At 42.5% G+C, this 22,713-nt stretch overlaps 1 protein-coding gene across 2 annotated transcripts in view; it reads right to left on the bottom strand.

Annotated features, from left to right (window-relative positions):
* Nucleotides 1–317: 317 nt before the first annotated feature.
* D2HGDH (D-2-hydroxyglutarate dehydrogenase) overlaps nt 318–22,713 on the bottom strand; it is a 46,333-nt gene continuing 23,937 nt past the window's right edge. For both annotated transcript variants that reach the window (XM_077488440.1, XM_077488439.1), the window contains exons 7-10: nt 21,287–21,430; nt 21,062–21,204; nt 18,433–18,598; nt 318–963 (exon numbers count right to left, since the gene is read on the bottom strand). In XM_077488440.1, the coding sequence (XP_077344566.1) occupies nt 701–963; nt 18,433–18,598; nt 21,062–21,204; nt 21,287–21,430 (716 nt within the window). In that variant the 3' untranslated portion in view covers nt 318–700. The remainder of the gene's footprint in view (nt 964–18,432; nt 18,599–21,061; nt 21,205–21,286; nt 21,431–22,713) is intronic.

Genomic DNA, 22,713 nt, shown 5'->3' with positions numbered 1-22,713 from the left:
AGCGGTGATCAAATACCACTAAAAGAAATCTCTATTTGTGGGAAAAAAGGACGTCAATTTTGTTTGGGAGCCACGTCGCATGACCGTGCAATTGTCAGTTAAAGCGACGCAGTGCCGAATCGCAAAAAGTGGTCTGGTCTTTGACCAGCAAAATGGTCCGGGGCTGAAGTGGTTAAAGGAACAGAATCTGTGTTTTGTTTTTTTGGGTTAACGTTTTAAAGTAAAAAATCTTCAGCCATTAGAACCACTTTAACCACTAGCTCAACCTCCTCTAAACAAAGCTTGATACACATTTTATGCAATTCATAGAACATAAATGCAAAAAACATCCAATATTTATTTTACACAAAATAGTAATATAATCACATTTTCATTATATGCCTGATATTTTTTCTTTAGCAATTAGCATTAGGTTGGCTTTACACTGCTGTAAAAAATATCAAACTATTTGAAAAGCATTGCTTTGCTGATAATCACACCTTGTAATGGTTTACATGTTGAAAACTATCGTTGCCTCTAGATGTCAATCATTTTCTACAGAAACACACATACTGCATCTAACCATCGGTCCACAACCAGGTGTTTCTTGGTTAAATTTCTGGTGTGCCAACTTCCAGATCCAGGGAAACATTGCCCATTGCGCTAAACAAATTTACATGAATCACATAAACAGCAGATGTAAGGTAACAAAGGACGCCTGTCATCTGTCAGTTGTAGGAATGGTCTTGTAAGGGTTCATGATGCCTTTTGGATCCAGCATGTGTTTAATTTTCTGCATTAACTGCACTGCTTCTCTTGATTTGCTGTAATAAATGTGGTCCCTTTTCTTAAATCCCAAACCATGCTCAGCGCTGATACTGCCATTGTGTCGAGAGGTCCATTCATACACAAAGGGCTCCAATGCAGCCAGTATGGTATCACTGTGTGCCTGTGCTGTGATGTTTAAATGTAAGTTCCCATCACCTAAACATTCAAGCATAACAAAGAATAGAAAGGAAAATGATTGCTGGGAAAACATCTATATATTTTACAACCATAATTTGAGAAAAGTTGGGAAGCTGTGTAAAATCTACATCAAAACAGAATGCAATGATTTACAGATCTCATGAACCCATATTTTATTCACAATAGAAAATAGAAAACATCAAATGTTTAAACTGAAGAAACGTACCATTTTCCTTATCAGTATCTTGATATTGACAATATTCTCTGCCTGCGTTATGGGACTACTGTACAGAATTGTGATCTTAAGAATGACTAATCTCTTGGTTATGGTTGTACAATTTTGATAAACACATTGAAACAAAAAATGTATCATTTTAAGAAAAAAATAAGGTCATTTTGAAATTGGTGGCAACAACACGTCTCAACAAAAATTGGGACAGGACGATACGCGGAGCGATGTACTGACATCATCGCATTCTTTGGTTTCCGGGAATTGCGGTTGCTTATTCTTTGCCAGCCGGCGAGATTGTTATTAAGGCGCTTTAAAGTGGTTGTAAACCCTTACAAACCACTTTGACCTACAGGTAAGCCTAGATTAAGGCTTACCTGTAGGTCCAAGCAATATCTCCTAAACCTATATGGTTTAGGAGATATTTGCCTGAAAACGGGCACTGCTGTCTACGGCGCATGCGCCGTAGACAGCGGCGCGCAGGCGCACTGAGCGCGGCATTTCCAAAAATGGAGCTGCCGCGCGTGTCGACTCCCGTGCGCATGCGCGGGAATGACGTCATCGCGGCTTCGCTGAATGACAGCGGCGGAGCTGCGAGATGCCACCAGCAAGATGGATGCGGCGGACTACAAGGGACAGCGGCGACTTCGCTGGCTCCTGTGTCAGGTAAGTGACACATAATGGGCTACTATGCGATGCATAGTAGTCCATTATGCTTTGCCTTTGCAGGGAATGAAAGAGGAAGTAAACCCATCAGGGTTTACTTCCTCTTTAACCACTGTATTGATGTAAGTGCAACCTTACCTTTTATAACCACTTCCTGCCCGACCTATTGCAAAATGACAGCCACAGCGGGGATCAGATATCCTGTCTGGGCGTCATATGACCAGGGGTGTGCAGCGTGCGATCGGTCCAAAAACTCTAAAGTAAAATCTATGCGATTAATTTGTGGTCCTACAAGATATAGGTACATGGACATTTGGTGATATACTCAATTATCTCATTTTGTAAGAAGTTTACCACAACCTATTCAATCATTAAACAAATTAACTAAAGTATAGGCAATATTTTGATGGAACGGCTTCTCCCCAGAATTGTACATTGCAATTCTATAAAGCTTTGCTGTCTTTTCAAGAGTTTGGATATCAGTGTATTTAACCTGTTGGGAAACGGATCTTCAATCCAGTCTTGATAATATACAAAGAGATAAGATTCTGATTCTTTCTCACGTTACCTCCCTTTCTTCAAGAATAGAGGAAATTAACTATAAAATTGTTTTTTAAGTGGTAATGTACGCCTGTTAACTTGCATTCAATGTTCTTTTTTAATTCTCCTCTATGTTCAATAGAATGTGGAGGCCACGCTACCCACAGTCATATTTGGTGGTCTATAATAGAAAAAGACATGGTCTAGTTTGATAATTGGGTTATTTTATTTCACCTTCACAATCAATATCTAGATATAAAAATTCAGTAACCTTGTATTTGTTAAACATGGCAAAATCCTTAATACCTATGTATTGGAAGCAAAGGTCTATACCAGTGATGGCGAACCTTGTCACCCCAGATGTTTTGGAACTACATTTCCCATGATGCTCTTGTACTCTGCAGTGTAGTTGAGCATCATGGGAAATGTAGTTCCAAAACATCTGGGGTGCCAAGGTTCGCCACCACTGGTCTATACCAAACTTAGCTCAATGGTTACGAAAAATAGATGATATATTTTATAAAGAAGAATTTATGTACAATACTATGGGTATGGCTGACAAACATTTAAAGATATGGGCGTGTTGGTTTGCTTTTAAAACCACTTTGTTATATTATAATACGATATTAGATACCTGATATTATCGTATTCTAATGATATATAGTTGTTAGACGATTTAATAATAGGATTTTTATAACAGCTCAACTGTAAAATCATTTTCTTTTGAAGTACATCACGGGACACAAAGCCATAGTAATTACTTTGTGAGTTATAGTCCACCTTCATAATGCAAATTCAAAAAGGAGGGGCTATGGACTTTTTAGGCACAGTTACCAAAATTAATAAAAAAAATATATAATTTTATTTACATATATAACAATAAATTCATAGACCTCTTAAAAACCTTAAAAATCTTTTTTCATAATCCACCTTCAGGTGCTGGACATGGGCACACCCTAAGCAGGAAGTTGCCACCCTATATAACCCCTTCCATACTGGGAGCATCTCAGTTTTGTAGCAAAGCAATGCACATCTATACCAGAAAGAGGGGAGGGACCTCTGTGTCCTGTGATGTACTTCAAAAGAAAAGGATTTTACAGGTAAGCTGTTATAAAAATCCTATTTTCTTTAATCGTACATCATGGGACACAGAACCATAGTAATTACTATGTGGGATGTCCCAGAGCAATACCAAATGAGGGGAGGGAGACAACAAAAGTAGGGCACCATGATATCAGAGGACGTATACTGACATCCACCTGATAGAATCTGGTAAATGTATGGATTGTATGGAATGTATGGATACCAAGTTGCGGCCTTACAGATTTGAGCCATGGAGGCTTGGTGATGCACTGGCCATGAAGCACTAACAGCCCTAGAGAAGTGCATTTTGATTTGAGAGGGTGGAAACTACCTATTTAAACCATAAGCTAGAACGACTACTTGTCAAATTCATTTAGAACAGTAGATTTCCTTACTGCCTGTCCTCTTTTAGGACCTTCAGTCAATACGAACAAAACATCTGTTTTCCGAATCTGAGCAGTCATCTTTAAGTAGACTGCTCTCACCACATCAAGAGAATATAGTGATTTTTCTTCCATAGTACAGGATTCTGGAACAAATAAAGATAGAACAATATCCTGGTTTGTATAAAAACCTGATAAAAACCTTTGGTAAAAAGTTAGGACGCAATACTACCTTATCCTTGAGAACAATAATAATATGGCTATTTACAAGAAAAAGCAGACAATTCTGATACCCTTCTTGCAGCAGATATAGTTACCAGAAAAATAGTTTCCTTGTCAAAAAAGGACCAAGGGAATATGTCGTATCAGTCCCCAAAAAAGGCTGTTTTGTAATGCCGCAAAAACTAAATTCAAGTCCCAAGGGTTCAGGGATATGACCTAACCGGGGATTAAGCCATGTTACCCCCTAAATAAAGTTACGAACCAAAGAAAGCGAAGCAAGTCGTCATTGAAATAATACCAATAAGGCCAAGACCTAAACATAGAAAGCACTTAAGGCCAACTTTATTTCTCACCCCATCTGCAGAAAGTCAAGGATTCTACCTTTGACCTATTTCCTGGGGTGCAACCCCTGGTTTCACACCAGGATACATATGCTTCCCAGACTCCATAATATATAATTATGGAGGATGGCTCCCTTGCATTAACCAAGATAGAAACCACTGAACCTGACAGCCCACATTTCTTCAGAGTGTGGGTCTCAATAGCCAAACCATTAAATTTTGCGTTTGTAAAGTAGGATGGAATACCGGACCTTACTAAAGAAGGTCTGGCCATGGCGGTAGGGTCCATGGGTCCCCTAATGTCATCTTTACAATCCCTGCATACCAAGACTTCCTGGACCCCGCTAGGGGCCACAAGAATCACCAACTTCCCTTCTTACATGATCCTGCGAAGAAGTTGTGGACACAGGCAGAATAGGAGGGAATGAATAAATCAGTGAGAACCGTTTCCACGGGAATAGCAAGGCATCTGTTCCGCATGCTAGCGGACCCTTTGTTTTTGACACAAAGTTGTCGATTTCCTTGTTGAACCTGGACGTAAACAGATCTATGTCTGGGATCCCCCATCTTTGACATATTGACAGGAAGATATCGGGGTGAAGGAACCATTCTCCCGGGAAAAACTGCTGGCAACTCAAGTAGTCTGCGTGCCAATTTTCTATTCCTAGAATGAAGACCGCCGATAGGCAAAGTACATTGTTTTCTTCCCAAGATAAGATATGATTCACCTTTCTCTGGGCCGCACAACTTCTTGTGCCCCCTTGGTGATTAATATAGGCCATTGCTGTGGCATAGTCGGACTGAATCCTGGCAGGACAATACTGTAAACTGAATGTTTAGGCCTTCTGAACCTGAATTTCTAAAATGATAATGGGCAAGGTCATTTCTGATCTGGGCCACTTCCGTGGTAACTGAAAGAAGGATTTTCCCCTTTCCAGATTTTTGGATATTAATCATGAACTGAGGCTCCGGCGTAACCAGCCTACAGTACCTGGTATTTCCAGGTGGTCCATCCGGAGACTAACCAGGCCTGACCCTGCTTAGCCTCCAAGATCAGACAAGATCGGTCGCTTTCAGTGTGATGTGGCTGTAGGCTTTGGAGTCAGACACAGTGGGAATCTAGAGCTTGAACCCTTTGTTCCAAGCCGATAGGATAATGTTTTGCAGCAGTCTTGAATGAAACTGAGCATAAGGAACAGCCTCGAATTAAGCCACCATCCTCCACAACAACCTCATGCCAAGTTCAATAGAATTTTCTGGGTGTACCTATGATCAGACCCAGGTGTCTTAGCCCTTTTCATGGTTTTAAAGAACATTTCTTCTAGGCTGAGAATCCGACCTAGATATTCCAGGTAGTTGAATGTGGCGACCGTACCTTGGTCTAAGCAGGCTACCTACTGGACTATCAAGATCATCCAGGTAAACCATAATCGTTATACCTTGGGCCCTTAATCTGGCTAGAAGAGGGACCAGAACCTTTGTAAACACTCAAGGTGCAGTAGCTAGACTGGAAAGCAGAGCTACACACTTGAAAAATAAGATTTTCCATCTTGAAAAGTAGATATTACTAGTGAGCGAGAAAAAAAAGGCATATGGAGGTATGCATCTTTGACGTCGATTGACGACAGAAGTTCTCCTCCTGGTAGGATGGAGATAACTGATTGGACTGACTCCATGCAAAAAAAGAGTGGTTATATTCAGGAATTGAATTTAGATTTTTGAGATTCAGAATGTCCATTCGGATTTAACCAAACCCGAATTTCTGCTCTTACATGGGGCCATCATGGTCACTTTTTGCCAAAAGATGGTCCAATGTTTGAGAGAAAGACTTCTTTTTCTCTGGATCCTTAGGAGCATTTGATCTGAGAAAATGAGGAGATGGGAACTCTTGGAACTCCAGTTTGTACCTTTGAAATAGTAAATGTGTCAAATAGGAAATGCCGCTGTCACTAAAACCTCTTCCATGCTCTTCTTTGCTCCTATGACAATTTTGCACCCAGCTCAAATGGATTTTTCTTTTGTTTTTAAAACACACTCCCGTGTTGGAGTAGGCCAACGCCACGTTAAGCCCCGTCCCCACATTGCATCACGCCCCCTCTCCTTTCTCTTTCAAAAATAATTTTCCAGCGCAAGCACGGGCCTCCTATTCAACGAGATCGGCTTTGTGAGTGAGGGAGGGATGGCATGGAGGAGAGGAGGAGGAAGCCTCCACCGAGTAGGGGAATTGAAAGAAAACGGCATTGCCGATCATTTTTACTTCTCCCTTAGACTCATGAAGAGGGGAAGAGTTCAGCCCAGGCGCGGGAGTCTGGAGGAAGCAAAACCCCCCCAAACTTATCGGAGGTCTGCCTGCTAGCCAGGGAAAAAAAGCCTGCTGCTTCTTTGACACAGCGTGATCTCTGAGCAAAGCATGACAAGGTATGTGCTCCATACAGCCCCCAGTGGCGACACTTAGGCATGACAACATTTACATTAAAGGAGACATTTCATAAGAAAAATTAAAAATTCCTTAAAAAACTCCACTTACTTTTCCCGTCGCAGGGTTTTCTGTGGTAAAACCAACAGACCCAATCTTTACCCTTCACGGTAGGTTCCGTTAACAAACCTTTAGGAACCGGGGACCCTCAGGGAACCCACAATCCTGGACCTGTAATAGCACCCCACCAGTAAAACGTTATGGCCTTAATACCAAAAGTACTGGATCCCGGGGTCCAGCTCTCTAAAAAGAGAAGCATTTACAAGCATAACATCTTTTCTTCAGATATGAGGTCTGGGCCCCATTCAATTCGACCTAAAAGACACTTTGAATGGATCTGGCTGCATAGCTAGCCCCAGTAAGGATTGCTCCAGTGGAGCTCAGCACAGTACATGTTTACTCGTGACCAACACCTTAGATACTGACTAAAAAACTGAGATGCATCCGGTATGGGAGGGGTTATATAGGAAGGCAACTTCCTGTGTAGGGAGTGCCAGTGTCCAACACCTGAACATGGATTATAACCCACATAGTAATAGTTTATAGAAATATATTATTTGGATAGATACGGTGCAGTAGAAGTTCAATCTTTTTGTTATTTGTAATCCCAGGTCTGTAATTAGTCGCAGTGCATTGCAATGCCCCCCCCCCCCCCCCTCCCTTTTTTTCCTCCTTCTCTCCCTTCCTCCTTCCTTATTCCTATTCTTTTCCCTTTATCCCCTTGTTTTTGTTGTTTTGAAAAATTGCTCTATAAGCAGAGATATTAACATTTAAATAACATATTTGTTGTTTGTTTAAATTGTTCCATTTTTTTATTTCCCTTTTTGTAAGAGCTAAAATGCCTGATTATATTTTTCTGTTCTTTTTGTATTGGTGTTTGAAATGGCAATAAAAAAGTAATGAAATAAAAGCCTATGATGTAGGCTCTTTACCACATGATCAGCTGTGTCCAATCACAGCTGATCATATGGTAACTAGGAATAGCAGTTTATCGGCTTTCCTCCATTCGCTCTGACAAGGCGCGGGTAGAGGAGAGCCGATTAGCAGCTCTCCTGACAGGGGGGGGGGGGTCTGCGCTGATAATCAGGACATTAATTATCAGTACAGACCCATTAGCAATGCCCACCAGTGATGTCGATCGGTGCCCCAGTGATGCCCGCCAGTGCCCTCATGTGATGCCAATCAGTGCTCATCAGGGATGCCAATCAGTGCCCATCAGTAATGCCTGTCAGTGCCCCCTCATCAGTGCTGCCTATCAGTGCCATCTGTCAGTGCGACCCCTCAGCATTGCCGCCCATCAGTGCCACCTATCAGTGCCCATAAGTGCCACCTATCAGTGCCCATAAGTGCTGAATATTAGTGCCTCCTCATAAGTGCCACCTCATCAGTGCCTGTCAGCGAAGTAGAAAACATACTTATTTGCAAACTTTTATAACAGAAACAAAGAAAAGTGTTTTTGCTTTTTTTCAAAATTTTCAGTCTTTTTTTTATTTGCAGCGTGAAAAATAAAAAAGCCAGTGGTGATCAAATACCACCAAAAGAAAGCTCTATTTCTGGGAAAAAAAGATAAATATTTCATATGGGTACAGTATTGAAGTGGTTAATAAAGTATATCATAAGATTTTACACTGTGTAGAATGTGTGTAAAATGTGATGTGGAGCATTTTTGTATATTTTTGGGATGAAATCATGGAGGCAATATCTGGATGACCTGCACCTGGCTGGGTATGTAGCCACAAGTGCTGCCGACCTTCCGTTATAGAAGATCCCATATACAGTTGTACTCATAAGTTTACATAGCCTGGCAGAATTTATGATTTCTTGGCTATTTTTCAGAGAATATGAATAATACCACAAAAACTTTTCTTTTACTCGTGGTTAGTGTTTGGCTGAAGCTATTTAATATCAATCAACTGTGTTTACTCTTTTTAAATCATAACAGAAACTACCCAAATGACCCTGATTAAAAGTTTACATACCCCAGTTCTTAATACCGTGTAGGTGGATACCCTGTATCCACCTCCGTGTTTCACAGTAGGAATGTTGTACCTTTCATCATAGGCCTTGTGGCCTTCTCTACAAATAAAGCGTTTATGGTTGTGGCCAAAAACATAAATTTTGGTCTCATCACTCTAAATGACTTTGCGCCGGAAGGTTTGAGGCTTGTCTCTGTGCTGTTTGGGGTATTGTAAGTGGGATACTTTGTGGCATTTGCGTAGTAATGGCTTTCTTCTGGCGACTCGACCACGCAGCCATCTTTCTTCAAGTGCTCCCTTATTGTACATCTTGAAACAGCCACACCACATGCTTTCAGGGATTTCTGTATTTCACCTGAAGTTATTTGTGGGGTTTTTTTTGCATCCCAAACAATTTTACTGGCCGTTGTGGCTGAAATTTTAGTTGGTCTAAATGACCGTGGTTTGATTTCAAAAGAATCCCTCATTTTCCTCTTCTTGGTTAGAGTTGGAACACTGCTGATTGGCATTCTCAATTCCTTGGATATCTTTTTATATCCCTTTCCTGTTTTATACAGTTCAACTACCATTTCCCGCAGATCCTTTGACAATTCTTTTGCTTTCCCCAGAACTCAGAATCCAGAAATGTCAGTGCAGCACTGGATGAAAGATGCAAGGGTCTGTCAGGAGTCCAAAAACTCATTGACCTTTTATATATACACACTAATTTCAAACAAACAGATCAAGTTACCTTTAATAGCCATTGAAACCCCTTTGTGTCAACTTGTGTGCATGTTATCAGGCCAAAATCACCAGGGTATATAAAATTTTGATCAGGGTCATTTGGGTAGTTTCTGTTATCAGTATGATTTAAAAAGAGTAAACGCAGTTGATTGATAATAAATGGCTTCAGCCAAACACTAAGCATAAGTGAAAGAAACATTTTGTGCCATCATTCATATTCTCTGAAAAATGTCCAGGAAATCAAATTCTGCCAGGGTATGTAAACTTATGAGCACAACTGTAGCTGGTAAACAGGAATATTTACCATATACAGGTGGTGGTGTTCTAGCCAAGATTTCACATTTTGTTGATGGATGGTGATTACACTCAATTGTTTTGATATTCTTGTCACATATGAGGAGGACTTTATTTCATCCTATTCCTTTTTCATTTTATGATTCACAGTTTTTGTTTTTTTGCTTTTTACTCTCACTGGATTATATCTTTTTACGATATTTTTATTGGACTTTATTTTTGCAATCATTGGTGCATTATATTTTTATGTTGTGATTGAATATTTCTATAGCGCAACTCTTTATGTCTTAAATATGTTATGACTTAGTATATATCCCACAGTAGAGTTACAGCTTGGGATATTGTTTTTTCACTTTTTACAATTGATGGTTTGATTTCATTGTTATTAAGCGCAGTTTTTTCTTTTCCTTTGACAGTTCAGCAACATGATTGGGTATAAAAAGAGGATCTTAGAGGGTAAGAGTGTCGCATAAGTAAAGATGAGCAGAGGTCTAAAAATTGTCAAACAATGCACTGCACGGCCGCACTAATTTTAGAATGTGACAATGGCTGTGGGGCAGAGAAACCCCCTCCCACTGTCAAAGTTGAGGGGGATGATGCATATATATATATATATATATATACACATATATACATATTACACCCTAAATACAAGTGTAACAGGTTATATGTTACTAAGGCTGAACTTATTCTTTAACCACTTGCTTACTGGGCACTTAAACACCCTTCCTTCCTTTGGTGCTCTCACACTTTGAATGACAATTACTCAGTCATGCAACACTGTACCCAAATTAATTTTGTGTCCTTTTTTTCCCACAAATAGAGCTTTCTTTTGGTGGTATTTGATCACCTCTGGGGTTTTTATTTTTTGCGCTATAAATGAAAAAAGACCGAAAATTTTGAAAAAAAACGCATATTTCTTTGTTTCTGTGATAAAATTTTGCAAATTATAATTTTTTTTTCATAAATTTTGGCCACAATTTATACTGCTACATATCTTTGGTAAAAATAACCCAAATTAGTGGATATTATTTGGTCTTTGTGAAAGTTAGAGAGTCTACAAGCTGTGGTGCGAATCGCACAAAATCGATCACATCTGATGTACTGGTGGCCTATCTCATTTCTTGCGACCCGAACAAGTCAGGAAAGTACAAATACCCCCCAAATGACCCCTTTTTGGAAAGTAGACATTCCAAGGTATTTACTAAGATGCATGGTGAGGTTTTTGATGTTGTCATCTTTTTCCCACAATTCTTTGCAAAATGAAGATTTTTTTTTTTTTTTTTCTCACAAAATTTTCAGTGTAATAGGTTATTTCTCTCACATGGCATGTGTATACCACAAATGACACCCCAAAATACGTTCTACTACTCCTCCTGAGTATAACGATACCAAATGTGTGGGACTTTTACACAGCCTGGCCACATACAGAGGCCCAATATTGAAATAGCACCATCAGGTGTTCTAGGAGCATAAATTACACATCTTATTTCTCAACCACCTATTACAGTTTTGAAGGCCCTGGAGCACCAGGACAATGGAAATGCCCACAAAGTGACCCCATGTGGCACTGACGACACGTGGCACTGACAGATGGCACTGGAGGCAGATGTCACTGGAGGCAGTTGGGGCTGACAGATGGGGCTGACAGATGGGGCTGGCAGATGGGGCTGGCAGATGGGGCTGGCAGATGGGGCTGGCAGATGGGGCTGGCAGATGTCGCTGGCAGATGGGGCTGGGGCTGGCACTGGCAGATGGCACTGGCAGATGGTGCTGGCTATTTGCTCTGGCTAATTGCTCTGGCAAATGGGGCTGGCAGATGGCACTGCGGCTGGCAGATGGCACTGGCACTGGCAGGTGGCACTAGCAAGTGGCACTGGCGGCACTGGTGGTGGCAGGTGGCACTGGCAGGTGGCACTGGCGGCACTGGCACTGGGGCTGACGGATGGCACTGACGCTGGCAGGTGGCACTGGCGCTGGCAGGTGGCACTGGCACTGGCGGCACTGACGGCACTGGGGCTGACGGCACTGGGGCTGACGGATGGCACTGGCGCTGGCAGGTGGCACTGGCAGGTGGCACTGGGGCTGACGGCACTGGCGGCACTGGGACTGACGGCACTGGGGCTGACGGACGGCACTGGGGCTGACGGGCGGCACTGGGGCTGACGGGCGGCACTGGGGCTGATGGGTGGCGCTGGCGCTGGCAGGTGGCGCTGGCAGGTGGCACTGGCAGGTGGCACTGGCGCTGGCAGGTGGCACTGGCGGCACTGGCGCTGGCGGCACTGGGGCTGACGGCAGGCACTGGCGCTGGCAGGTGGCACTGGCGGCACTGGCACTACTGGCAGATGGCACTGGGCTGACAGATGGCACTGGGCTATCAGATGGCACTGGGCTGACAGATGGCACTGGCACTGGGGCTGACAGATGGCACTGGCACTGGGGCTGGCACTGGGGCTGACACACAGATCGCTCTCCCTCCTCACACGCTGTCTCTGTGTGAGGAGGGAGAGACACGGCAATGGGAGATGATCTCATATGTTTACATATGAGATCATCTCCCATTGGCAGCTGCGATCGCGCTGTGAACGGCCGTTTTGATTGGCCGTTCACGGCGATCTGTATTTGCCTGTCTCCGGGAGACACGGCGAATACAATACTTCCGTGATGCGCGCCCCCGGCGGCGCGCATTGCGGAAGTAAACACCAGGCCGTCCAGGGACGGCCAGGCGAAGGAACCCGCCCGCTCTAAGGCCGTCATTCGGCTATAGGGTGGGCGGGAGGAGGTTAAATGATATCCTTTAGAGGGTCTGTACAGAGAGATCACCCTGTTGCAGGCCACAGTTGCTGGATGTTGAGTAGTCTCAATTATTTTAGTGACGTTCTTTGTTTTGTTACAGCTGTTTGATGCGTACAGAGAAAAACAACAATCCTGGCATCCAGTGAGCTGATAACTTCTGTGTTCTCTCCCTGTACTGTACTGCACTAATCAGTCCTGCACAGATCACTTTTGTTAATTACAGAGCACATCCCTACTTTGTTATTGAAACAAGGAGAGGGTATTATGTAGGCGTAATATTCTTTCTATTTTAGGGTGGCAACACTGCTCAATATAGTACAGTGCTTGAGCACTGTTACCCTAGGACAGGAATTGTGTTACTGGCCAGGAAACAATCTTGAAAAAGGAACACTAATGCAGGCACCACATCTATGGAGTGGTAGGCTCGGTTCACACTAGTGTGATGCCAGACATCACATGTGATTCGCACCGCATTGCTGTGCAGATCACATGCGATGCAATTTCAGACATACAAATTGTATGGCTGAAATCGCATTCGCACCAAAATGGTGCAGGACCCTTTTTTTGGTCCGCACTGGAATCGGATCGCATGGGTGTTCACACCTATGCGATCCGATTCCTGCTCCATTTCACAGTTTGCACTGCGAACTGCAAACCGATCTGGGGGTGTCGTTAACTGTACATTGACACCCGCAGTGGCTCGCAGATCACAGTTTGAACCACTGTGCAATTTAGGCTCAGTGCGGGAACCCGCACTGGATTCGCAGGGTTCTCACATCGCACCTGGCAGATGGAAGGAGCCACACGATTCCACCACTTATGCAAGACTACATGAGGACCCGAGCCATAAGATAGACCCATATACATTTGGTTGGTTGTTTGTGGATGCGCATATATAAAGACTAAGACATTATTACTGACATAATATGTCTTTGGATGACAAACACCCTCTACCTTTTGAAGTCCCTGCAAATCTGAGATATGTTGCAGTGAAATTTATGTGCTTACTAGGCCATACGTGAACCATTTCGGTCCATGACACTCTGGTCGGTATCCCATGTGTGGCTCTGACGGACCACCTACCGTTGGAGTTATTTCTGCTGTTTAGTGGAATGCTTACATTTGGAATATAAGCTACAGCTTTGGAAGTTTCAAGCCCTTTTAGTCCCTGAAGAAGATCTACAATGCGTGTTTTTGAAACACGTTGGACGCTCTGTCGGTTGACAGCTCTTGGGCCTCCCTTTCAGATGGCTGTATACTTGCCCCCAACTTCATGTGTTTGCTTTTATCGCTTTGAATTTTTGTTATTTATGTTTTATGTCATATATATATTAATACATTTTTAGCTTTTTACGATTACTGGTTGTGGTCCGTTTAAAATCCCAATTTGAGGAAACCCATTATTCATTATAGTGTGAACCTGGGCTGTAAGCTGCACTATTTGACCTATTGTTCTTGGTTTTAAATACACCTTAAGCCAATATAAGAAATTGCAATCACTATAAGAGGAGTGGCCGAAGGAGAAGACCAGCGGAGTGGTTCCTACCAGGTCACATGATGGGCTCTCAGAAAGAACAAGGAGGAGATGTAGATACAATGTCTTCTAAGATAATGAAGGTTTAAATGCAGTGAGAGGGGGTCAGAACTTTCAGAGACACATTCAATTAAACTTTATAGAGGACAGTAAGATCTGAACAAATGCTATAATACTTAAAATCTAAGCCAAGTATTGAGCTTCAAAAGATAAATCGGAGGAACTCTGCCGGTGAAAAATATTATGGTTCTAATTATGGTTCTATTTAGGAATACACAGTTGTGGAGTGCTTTCAGAACAGCACACCACTGACTGAACAGCAATTGCTTGATTGTATTTAACCAGTGCTATTGTTGCTACTAGAAATACAAATGCTTTTTACAGAAAGCTGTTGTCCCGTTTAATTCAGGGTCCAGTCACACCATTTGTGGTAACACACGTTAAAGTAGAATTTAAATAAAAATGGAAAATTTGCTGAGTTTTCATATTCTATCTTTTCTACTGATGTTTTCATCTTATGTTGAGATACTTGTAAACCTCAATAAAAAAGTTTTTTTTAATGTGAAAAATTGAGAATTTGTAAACAGACAGGCTTTTCATTGCAGAAGAGACATACTACGAGGGACTTATAAGTCAAACAGGAACTTTTGAGTTTATATAATAAAAGTGGAAACTGCTCTCCTGCTACATTTATACATTTATCCCAGCATTTAACTAGAACTAGGCATTTGCCTGGAAAGCTTCGGCATAGGTGGGACTAGGCCGCCGATCAGTCATTCCCCTAGGGCACCACAGAGGTGCAGATATGGTAGAATTAGATCCTCTGTAACGCTTGCTCCGTCTCTGCCCCCACCTTCACCGCTGGCTGAGACTCGCCCCTAGCGTCTACCAATCAGTGACGTCATGGACACAACTCCCTGCCCTGTAGAGGGAGCCTGAGGTGGCCCCAGTGGATTTTACTTCCTCCTCCTCCACGCCAACTGCTCTCTATGGTCCACCCACCTCCTCTATGATCTTCTCTGGGCCTCTGCTGCGGAATACTGTGAGGGAAGAAAGGAACTGTGTGAAGCCTGTAAGGTGGGGCCAGGCGCAGCCCAGTTTTATACATTGTGTGCAGAGTCATTGTTTGCAGAGCCAGAGACCCATACCAAGGTGAGGGTTCATGCTGGAACCTGTAGTCCTTCACTTTTGCGGAATGTGACCTCCCAAACTGAAGGACTACAGGTCCCAGTATGAGCCCCTCAGAGCTGAGGATGTGACACCCCCGCCCCCCTCAACTAGTGAAGGACCACTGGTCCCAGGCATGAACCAATGAGATGCAAGGAGTTACAGTCTTAGAACTCAGGGGTTCATTCTGGGACTTGTAGTCCTTCAGTTTTGGATGTGACCTCTCCAAAAAGTGAAGGACTACAACTAGGTCCCAGGATGAACCCCTCAGAGCTGAGGACATGACATCACCCCAACTAGTGAAGGACTACAAGTCCAAGCATGAACTCCTGGTATCTAAGAATGTAACACCTTAGATCTCAGGGCCCAGGGTTCATTTATTCTTGGACCACATAGCCACCACCAGAGACCCCACGCAGTCCACCAGAGACTCCACATAGCCACCACCAATAGCCTATTGGAGCTGCAACTCCAGGCCTCTCCTTATTTTAAGCCCAGCTGCCCAAAAAGAACAGGCCCCGTAGCCCACCATATCACAGCCGTGCCCCCATGCAGACTCCTCAAGCCACCTTGTGCCTATATCTGGTAGTGTCATGTGTGCAGGGGGGAATTTTCCACCTGGTGTGCGGGGAGCCTTGTACTAGGCACTGATGCCTAGTACAAGGGGGAGGCTCTCTGGGGACCCTCATGCAAGGGGGAGGCTCTCTGGGGACCCTGTTGTGTGGAGGGGCTCTCTGGGGACCCAGATGTAAGGGGGAGGTTCTCTGGGGACCCTGATGTGAGGAGGGATCTCTGGGGACCCTGATGTAAGGAGGGCTCTCTGGGGACAGTGATGTAAAGAGGTGCTCCCGGGGGACCCTGATGTAAGGAGGGGCTCTCGGGGGCCCTGATGTAAGGGTCCCCCGAGAGCCCCTCCTTACATCAGGGTCCCCCGAGAGCCTCTCCTTACATCAGGGCCCCCCGAGAGCCCCTCCTTACATCAGGGTCCCCCGAGAGCCTCTCCTTACATCAGGGCCCCCCGAGAGCCCCTCCTTACATCAGGGCCCCCCAAAGGGCCCCTCCTTACATCAGGGCCCCCCAAAGGGCCCCTCCTTACATCAGGGCCCCCGAGAGCCCCTCCTTACATCAGGGTCCCCCGGGAGCGCCTACTGTTGATAGTGGCACCATTGGGGAGAAAATCCACATGAATAATGCCATGTTTGTCTCAGAAATTACTTACCATCACTTTACCTGCAGAAGTAATTGTTTGAAATTTTCTTTGTGGTGGAGAGTCCGCATGCTTCCACAGTTTTGATGCTCGTTTTGATTCCAGAGTTAAACGATGTGCCCAGGTTTCATCACATCTTTGAAATGTTTACACTTGGGTTTTACACCTTTGTTCACATGACTACTAACACTGTTGTCTGCCATCCTTGAACTGGCACGCCACATGTGCACCACCTATCAGTAATAGGACACATTTGCCACTTACTACTCTGTGTAGTGCCACCACGCTAGCATCCCTTTTTATACCTATAAAATTTAAAGTCCTGGTTTGACTTGAACGCCCCTCATATATCTCTTCTGCAATAAAGGATTCTTACCAGTCAGTTCGCAATCTTCTTAATGTACGCTGAGCTTCACATACACAGCCCCGTGAACACTTTTGGCATCTCCCAGGATGAATGAACTGTACTGAATGAGTGTCATCCTGGCACAGCCAATCAAGATAGCCTTAGCTACTGTACCCAGAAGAAGACTGGGAGAAGTTGCCAGCACTGGCGAGGAAGCTAGCATATATAGTATCAAAGAAGGGGAGGTTCCACATTAAAATCGTGGGTCCTCAATGTCTTCACTATAAGGAGGTATAAATAGTGAATTCTATAACGAGCTGCACTCAGTAATCGATGGTGATCACAAACATTGACAAGCAGGTAGTCCCTCCATGAGTTTAGCTTCAGTTTATATAACAAATAACCGGGAATAATACCAGATGTGACTTTCAAGAATTTCATATGATTGCAGAAAGTGAGGAAATACTTATCTTCTGCAGATGCTGCCTGCTTGTATTACTGAACATACTACAAATGAGAGCCTAAAGTTTGCCTTTGTATAAAACACAGGGTATAATACATTTACAGGCACAGAGCAGAAAGTTAAATAATTTGTAATTACAGAGAAATATATTGGCTTTGGTAAATTTTATACTTAGAAAAATATTGTATAAAATGGGAATGCCACTCAAATACAAAAGACATTGTTCTGGAAAGGAATGTAGTACCAACGATCATTGTGATGGTTTTTAAAGAACTGACCTTGAAATTAGGGGGCCCATTTTTTAGTTAAAGCCCAACTCTAGACAAAAATTAAAATGTTCCCATCCCCCACTACTCCTCTGACCCATCAGGGTATTTTTCTGTCTTACTTGGTGAAGAAAGATATACTCACCTAAGTCTGCTGTCCAGGTCCCTCGCCGGTGATGTCTTTTGCTGCTGGGACCGTTGATCCAGATGTTTATCCCTGGTCCCCTACTCTCTCCTCACAATGATCTCACACCTTTCTAGATTGTGAGAGGACCCAACAGGACAGCTAATAGAGAGTGCTCACATCAGACAGACAGTGATGTGGACACCCAAGGGATGTCCCCTAGGAAGAAAACAGAAGAAGAGTGAAGTATCAGGACCCAAAAGTCACAGGATTGTAAAGAAAACAGTATTCGTATAGATATATATTTTTTTACACTCCAGCGATCAGCTAGAGAGTAGTTGGAGGGAGACAAGTTAGTGTTTTTTTTTTTTGCCTGGAGCTGGGCTTTAATTTATAAACAGCTGTAAATCTGCAGGTAACATCATAGAGCTAAGTACTTTTACGCATCTTTGTTATTTGGTGAACTACTTCCTGAAAAAGATAAAATATCCTGCATTACATATAAATATATTTTTACCCCATCATTCCATTGACTCCACAGATCCATTTAGGAACATATTGCCCAAATTAATCAGCTTTCCACTGGCTAAGGAAAGATTACTGCAATAATTTAAAAAATGAATAAATACGGTAACTCTGCTATTCTCTTACCTAAATGGCCATAACCAACCACAGATTCAGCAGAGGATCCTAAACGAGCCTTTGTTTCTTCAACCAGGGTATAGAGTTTCTCTACAGGCATGGATAAGTCATATTTGTAGACATAGCCATCACGTGCCAGAGCCTCTGTGATGCGCTCCCGAAGAGACCAGAGGGACTAAGTGGTTAAATAAAAATAGTAAATTATAAAATAAAGATTTGCTTGAAGGAAAACCCCACAATAAAATCTCATAAAAATACTTGAAAAAATGGAATATTAAAGTATAACTAAAGGCAAACTTTTTTTTTGTTTTGTTTTAGTGTAGAGTGAATAGAACACTTGTCAGTTTTTTGGGGATCTGTGCCCTCAGTTAAGAAGATTCACCATCTCCATTTGTCCTGTTTACCATTATCATTGAAAATGAAAGTAAAAGAAAATCCTACATTTTGGGTCATCCCCAGTAAAGTAATAGAGGGAAAATCTTCCTATGGGGAAAATAGTTCTGGAGACCTGGGAGCCCTAATGAATACGTTTAATTTGCAGGGACTTCCTCTCACTTCCTGTTTGGCTATGGGACAGGAAGTGAAGGGAAAACTCTGCAACAGGTCCCAGATGGCGAAAAAAAAGTGTGACAGGGGTTAAAACCCTCCCTTACTCCATCCAAAATGAAAAAAGTTTTGCCTTTAGTTCTACTTTAACTATTCAGGATCAGATCAATTATACTGTATAGTATGTTGAGAATAGATTTTTAGATTGTAAGCTCTAACGAGCAGGGCCCTCTGATTCCTCTTGTACCAAATTGTAATCTAAATGTAATGTCTGCCCTCATGTTGTAAAGCGCTGAGCAAACTGTTGGCGCTATATAAAACCTGTATAATAATAATAATATCTTTTTTAGGGGTTTTCTATCAGTTATAAAATTATATGAATATCAGCTTATTTTTATAAGCTTTTTATTACAAATTAAAGCAGAGTTTGCATGAAGCTGCAAGCCTTGCAGGATGCCACAAAAATGTTGAGTAATGTCATCCTGGCCTAGTTAAAAGGACTGGTAGATGAGTGTAAGTGGAGTATTTTGTCCCAGATTTTTTACATTATTAAAGTATAAAGCCTAAAGCCCCTTTCATACGGGCTTGTCTGTGTACGGACTCCGCTTTGCTCAGCAAGGATCGCTCCGCTGATCCTTGCTGAGCAGGTGGATGACAGCTCCGCCTCCGCTCACAGTGTGGAGATGGACCTGTCAGAGCCCCACTGTCTTCTATGGAGATAGAATGAAAACAGATTGCATGTCTGTTTTCATCCGATCCCATCCCGATTCTCTAGATGGATGGAAAATAGGGTTTCCATCCATATAGATTTCACAGACCGGATCAGATAGTGGCGGATGTCAGCAGACATGTCACCAATGACATCTGCAACTTCATAGAGGTGCGTGGAGTGTCTGATCATGGCCTGCCTGAAAAACTGACAGGTGGACCTGACCGGAAAGCCCATGTGAAAGGGGCCTAAATCCAGGTTTTCTGTCACTTTTAATAGTTTGGGCCATTTACTAAGTCATACGGCTGTGGTCAGCACTGTATCATACTGTGTGTAGAATCAGACACATACAGAATGCAGCATAGTGCTTCAGCAGCGTCTAGTAAGACTTCCTGTCTGCTGCCGGAACAAAATCAAGTTGGGCTGAGCTCTTCTCAGAAACTCAAAAGGGCGAATGATGTCACAGTCTCCACCTGTACAAATTTTTACTGCAGGGTTGCCCTATCCTCTTCCTGCTGCTGAACTTTTGTTGCTGTAGCGGTTAATAGCTTTGGGTCTCTAGGCTTAGTTGCATTAAAAATGATCCAAAAGATATACACTCCCCCTCTTGCCCTCTCCTCTATTGAGAAAAACTATTTTACTGACTACTACTTTTTAACATAATATGTGAATGCGGCAGAGAATTCTGTGACTAATCAGACTATTCACAGATTGTATTACAGGCAGTGTAGTCGTTGGGATACATTTTCTCAGTGGATGATAGGTCAGGAGGGGGCATACCCCCCTTGGATTATCTTTAGTGTGGCTGAGCCCGGAGACTGAAAACTGTTAATCCCCACAGTGCCAACATTTTAACATCAGGAAGAGGACAGGGCAGCACTGGAGTGATATTTTCTACAAAATCTCTGTGCTAATAAATACAAACCTACCCGCAATGTGTGAAACTGTGTTTTAAATTACAACTCAGAATTAAATAAAATGTAAACGGAAAACTGCCAACATAAATACCCACATACAGATATTAATAATAATCTAAAACTATACATGTAAAGTGCTTTACAAAATTACAAAGGCTTACTTCAAAATTATGTCAAAAACAAATGAAAGAGGCGCCTATTCTGTCATGTCTGAAAGTAATTTTACGAATTTCTTTTAAAATGCAAATATTTAAAGTGGGACTCCAATAAATATAACTCCCCCAAACTCTATTGGCTTTCAGTCAACCTAGAAGACTAGCAGTATCTGGTGGTGGAGAGAAAAGACTACAGAAAGTTCCAGTTTGCAACATAAGATATTTCTATTTTTTACTTTAAATAGGCTATACATTTTTAGCTGGAGTTCCTAAAACAAAGATGAATTTGCAATGATAGTTGAGGGACATACCGCTATTTTACCATGGTCTGTAGCCACTGTGCCAGAAGTCACACACCCCAAATCCAGAGCCTTCTCCAAAAATGCATTAAGTTTCTCTTCATCATGCTTTGCACAAGATCCAGATGTTTCCACCAAAACATAGAATGCATTCTCTGCAGTTAAAGAATACTATCAGCATGATTATCAGATCGGTAATGACTTGCAATCAGTATATAAATTAGTCTTAAGAATTACCTGACAGAGGGTTAGTGAGGTTCAGATGAGTTTCCACAAGCCTCATGCATTCAGAGTCCAAAAATTCACAGGCAGACAGGATTTCCCCAAGTTCATCTCTGCACATGGTGAAGATCTGCAGTACTTTGTTGAAATTCTCACATCCTGCCACATATGAAAAAGAAATCCTAAAACTATTTTGAAAGCCCTGATCATTTTGCATTATTGTAAAGATTAGTCCTTAGATAAGTCAGGTCATGATGAATTGAGGTTAATGCCCCATACACACGATCGGAAATTCTGCCAGCAAAAGTCCGATGTGAGCTTTTGGTCGCAATTTCCGACCGTGAGTATGCTCCATCGGACTTTTGCTGGCGGAATTCCAGCCAGCAAGAGAGTGAGAGCAGGTTCTCAATTTTTTCGGTCAAAAAAAGTTCCGATCGGAAATTCCGATCGTCTGTACCAATTCCGACGCGCAAAATTCCTATGCATGCTCAGAAACAATTCAACGCATGCTCTGAACTTCATTTTCTCGGCTCGTCATAGTGTTCTACGTCACCGTGTTCTTGACAGTTGAAAGTTCAGAGAACTTTTGTGTGACAGTGTGTATGTAAGCCAAGCTTGAGCAGAATTCTGTCGGAAAAACCATCCAAGTTTTTTCCGATGGAAAATCCGTTCGTGTGTACGGGACAAAAAGCTTGCCACAGATAGATAGAAATTCAGCTGGTTCAGCAGGAGTCAGCCGAATTTCATTCCATCAATGGCTATTTCTGCTCAACAAAAGTAGATCTAATGATCAATGTGATCTGTTGAACGGGAATGTTGGAAAACGTATTAATAAGCTGCTGATCAGTGTATCCTGACATCAGAGGATTCCCTACTGCCAAAAAAAACATTGGCACACCAAGGAGGATTCCTCCATCCACCATGGATGGAAGAATCCATTTGTTTTTCTTCTTTTTTTTCTTTTTTTTTCGTTTAGCCAGTGAAAAAATGATTAATCTTTGGCCAGCTTTAGTTTTCTTTTTTACAAAGCTCCAGCAGTAGGCAAATATTACATTTCTAACAAGCTGGACCCAGGAGAGAGCCTCCAAAAGCTGATGTCTGTATCTGCAGATATCAGAGGCTGAACAGCTTTCTGACCTCTGTATCTTGTGTGGATCTCTGCACCTCTGTTCCCAGTTCCTCCCACATATCATATTTATCACCAAGGGCTAACATTCACTATTGTCTATATATTTTAAATGATGTAGAATAGGTGTGCTGTGGATGTAAAGCTAAGTATTTCTGACAAAGAGATCTTACCACTGTGAGATAACCAGCAAATCATTCGTCTAACCGACATTAAGCAAATATTGAAAATCAGTTTTAGATAGTATTAGCTTTTAAATATTTAATTACTTTCTTTCTTCTTGCAGATAAATCATTTTTATCTATAATATAGCAAA

This window comes from Lithobates pipiens, unplaced genomic scaffold (genome assembly GCF_037356315.1).
Source record: "Lithobates pipiens isolate NorthernLeopardFrog02 unplaced genomic scaffold, aLitPip1_a1.2 Scaffold_18, whole genome shotgun sequence".
NCBI classification, from domain to species: Eukaryota; Metazoa; Chordata; class Amphibia; order Anura; family Ranidae; genus Lithobates; species Lithobates pipiens.
The sequence above is the reverse complement of the archived record's forward strand: the minus strand, read 5'-3'. Positions and strand labels throughout refer to the sequence as shown.